Here is a 4,250-nt window from a genome sequence, read left to right on the forward strand (position 1 = left end):
GGTTGTTCCCGTTTACCTCTCTTTAAAGGTTTTCAGACGAATTGCTCTCGGAAATGACGCAAACTCTCGGCGGAGGCTGAGTACTCCCAACTCCGTTTTCTTTCTCTCTGAGCGTTCTAGGATAGTAACGGTCGAGCGGTTACCCGAGCGCGTCGTCGGTTCTCGATGTTTTCGCGCGCCTAACGGCGGTTAGATGTTTACGCGTTTCTGTTGTTATTTAAAAATGGGCGCTCAGCGCCTCCGCATTTGCCCGACCGGTGTTCGTCGGACGGCGGACTTCCGGCGGATCGGCGGCCGGATACGGTTTAGTAACGATGGGGGGAATGCATCGTTACAAGATGAAACATGCCACATATGTGCAGGAAATCATAAGACGATTGAATGTACGGCGACAAAGAAAAAATGTGTAATTGTATGTTTAAAATTCGAACATACAACCTGAAGATAAGTGATGAACACGACGCCCTTAGCCCGGAATGTCCAACATTTAAAAGGGCGATACAGGAGAAGAAGAGGAGAGCCGGCTGGGAGGATGCGAAATAGCAATTACAGAAGAAAGCGGAAATAATATTGTATACAAATGCGCAAAGTTTGATGGCGCATAGAGATGAGATACGGCATCAGATTATGAAGAAAATAAATTCGGCATTCATAGCGTTATCAGAGACAAGATTGACTGCTGAAATTGAAGACAGTGAAGTGAACGTACCAGGTTATAGTATAATTAGATGTGATGCTGAAAATAGAAATACAGGAGGGGTTGTTTTATATATAAGGAATGATGTTAAATATGAAGTAGTATTAGTAAAAAAATTAGAATCGAATTGTTGGTGTGCTGCGATTGAGGTGAAAGAAAAATTGTATAGAGAAATAATAATAGTAATATATCATTCACCGAGTGCACCGCATGGTGATTTCGTGAGATTTCTGAAGGATATAATAGAAGAGTTAATAATACGGAGAGAATGTATGATAATAGGAGACTTTAATATAGATATCATGTTAGATTCGTTTTATACAATGAAGCTGCAAACGACATGTTGAGCTTAGACATGAAACAATATGTAAATAAACCGACGAGAATTACGAAAGATAGTAAGACAATTATAAGTTTAATTTTTGCTAATAATAAAATAGAAGTGCAGGTAATGCATGAACCTAAAATAACGGATCGTGCGTGGCTAAAAGTTGAACTGAATGCGAATAAAATTGATAATAAATACAGAGAACTTAATGTTAGGAAATATAGAGAGTTTAATATAGATGCATTTCTTAAACTAGTGGAAAATAAATTAGAGAAAAACCAAGATATGGATGTCAGCGTGAGAGCGAAGAAATTTGTTGGGAGTGTAGTAACTGCGTTGGACGCTACAGCACCTAGGTAAAATTTTAGAATTCCGAGAATATGGGAAGGGAAAAAGTGGTTTTCGGATGAAATAAGGGAAGCAGCGGCTAAAAAAGATGAAGCATATAGGAAGGCATTGTATGCTGACACGGAACAAAATTGATTGCAATTTAAAATTGAAAGAAATGCAATAGTTAAACTAAGGTAATTATTTAGAATAACGTACCCACCTCCAATGACTTTGACCTTGACATATGTTGTCAAGGTCACTGTCCTGAGTAACATCCAAAAGGTTTTAGCCATCGCTCGTTGTTTATTAAAAAGTTATTAACAAAAGAATTTAGATGAAATGTACGTAATTTTCAAACAACATGTATATGAGAATAGTTTTCAACTTTCTACGTGAAGCGAGATCTATCCCACAATTCTTGTATGGGTTGGAAAGTGTATGCGTGGACGCAGTGGGTTCCGCTTCTCCCCCCTTGCAGGGGGGCTCCACTTCCGGAAGATATAACCTAACCCAAACCAAAAAACCCATGCGGAACAGGACAATTACAAATTTCGTTTTGGACCAAAGCAACTATTTTCTGTTTTAACAAAAAGTTTTAACGATTTACCCCTTTAAATAACTTTTCTTTGATTATACATGTACTATTTCCACATTTGGATACTTAAAATAACTGCTATATTTGTAAAATTTTTTTTGTTAATAACTTTTTAACGAACAACGAGCGACGGCTAAAACCTCTTGGATGTTACTCAGGACAGTGACTTTGACAACATATGTCAAGGTCAAAGTCAATGGAGGTAGGTACGTTAATCTAAATATTTACCAAATCTATAAATGGAAGTAAAAGTGCGTGTAAAAGAATTATTTATGTTATTGAAACGCGAGAATTATGGAAAATTTGGAGATGATTAGTATAGAGCATTTACAGGAAATTGTTATGGGTCTATCGAAAAAGAAAGGTACAGAGGTGGGAATAACTAGCAATATATTAAAGGCAGTATTTAGCATAATAAAAGAGGAATTTGTTGATATAATAAATAATTTTTTGAAGGAAGGTTGCTGTCCAAAAGGTTGGAAAACGTCTACAATAATACCGATTCCAAAAATAGAGAAAGCTAGAAAAGCAAGTGAATTTAGGCCTATAAATATGTTACCAATATTTGAAAAAGTGTTAGAATTAGTAGTTATCCGTAACTGATTGCTTCAGCCAGTGGACTCCAGCCAGCTAGATTCTTCACTTTTACGGGTGCACCATGTGCAAGCAATAATTGAACACATTCTATAATATAAAACAAAATATAAGTTGATTCCCTCTAGTTATCGATTTGAAACATTTTTAATATTTCATGGCATTAGTTCTCTCAAACAAAACATCTAGATAAAAAAATCTAATTGCTTGATCAATTATGCATAATTATTGCATAATTAACTTGTAACGTGTCATATTTCTGATATCTGATTAAATGTTAATTTTGATGCGGTTTACATACTAATATGTGTATAGCGAAATAAAATGTATAAAGATTTCCATACCTTTCCTTCCTAACATCACAGCTAAATGCAAAGGTGTGTTCCCTGCAACAGAGAACGCACAGAGATAAATATAAAAATGTACTACATTTCTTACTTCAGAATCTAATTATTTTAATTTTTCTCGTGTACTAGATATCAACGAGAACTATACGAAGTATATTGTGGAATGCAATTGTATTACAATGTCACACCTTGTTTATCCTTTTCAGCAATATCGTGTGTTCTAATTAAGGAACTCAGTGTCTTGATGCTGCCTTGAAATATACATCTGTGAATCGGGTACTTCTCACCTTCCTCCTGCGCCATGATCATCGGCATTTGAGATCTGTCATGCGTTACAACGGTAGGCGAGTTAAACGCAAGGCGCGGCGTTTTACATCGCAACACGTTCCACGTGTGACGTTAAAGCGTATCATCATAAATCATCATATTGACGTGATGTTATAAACATCAGAGCACATGTTTCATTTTCTGTCAAATTTGCGACTCAGTGTTGTTACACGATACTTACATAACTCTCGCAACTCTCTCTCTTACTTAAACTTTATACACCTCTATTGACCTTCTCTGGTGTTAAATAACGTCGTTTTATCACTCAAAAGTGAATTTCTGCGGAACTCTTATTATTCACCATTGCATCCGCACACTTGCCCAAAATCCATACGCGTATATGTATGTACGTATGCATGTACATATATATGTGTGCCGAGACCCGACTGCTCTCGCTATGAGACGTTAACCTTACTCAAGGCAAGGCAATGCTAATTTGCAGGAATGGACAATAGACGGTGGATGATATGGGATTTTTGCTGCGATTTACCATGAAACTTGTATTTGTTTTTACGCAAGTGTGCACTATCATCGGTATGCTGTTAATCACTGCTAATTGTCTCAAGAAGTATGTTCGTAAATTAGTACGATTGAAGATTGAACGAGCATGTTTACCGCTGAATTGTGTACATATATTAAATGCCATTCGAGAGAGATAGCGACATTGACTCTTGATCATTGTATCTTTCTAAGAAATCGATCGATCAGGAAATTTCTCGAAAAATGAATTGATTAAACTTTTGACAGGACTTTTGACAGGGCTTGACTCGGGGCTCTCTCTTTCTCTCTTCTTTCTTTCTTTCATTACTTTCTTTATACGAGGATTAATTTATTAATATAATTTAACCTGATTAATTTAAGGGGATCCAAAATTACCGACAAACCGCGAAAGTCGTTTCAAGTGAAAATCTTTTTTTTGGCTACACAGATTGATAAATCCTTTTCCACAGTTAAAGTATTGATAATAACGAAGGCGGGGAGCTATATTTCATATAACAAATCAAAGAAAAGTTAAACAATTACAGTGTTGTT

At 36.2% G+C, this 4,250-nt stretch overlaps 1 protein-coding gene across 1 annotated transcript; it reads right to left on the reverse strand.

Annotated features, from left to right (window-relative positions):
• Window positions 1-2,539: 2,539 nt before the first annotated feature.
• Window positions 2,540-3,885, reverse strand: LOC115243746 (ankyrin repeat domain-containing protein 13C-like). The gene is made up of 3 exons (XM_029820943.1): window positions 3,080-3,885; window positions 2,889-2,930; window positions 2,540-2,634 (listed from the first exon to the last, which is right to left on the reverse strand). Exons 1-3 carry the CDS (start codon window positions 3,204-3,206, stop codon window positions 2,540-2,542), a joined length of 264 nt encoding a protein of 87 aa, XP_029676803.1. The 5' UTR covers window positions 3,207-3,885.
• Between the last annotated feature and the right edge of the window lie 365 nt (window positions 3,886-4,250).

Source organism: Formica exsecta, unplaced genomic scaffold (genome assembly GCF_003651465.1).
Source record: "Formica exsecta isolate Colony F162 unplaced genomic scaffold, ASM365146v1 scaffold729, whole genome shotgun sequence".
NCBI lineage: Eukaryota > Metazoa > Arthropoda > Insecta > Hymenoptera > Formicidae > Formica > Formica exsecta.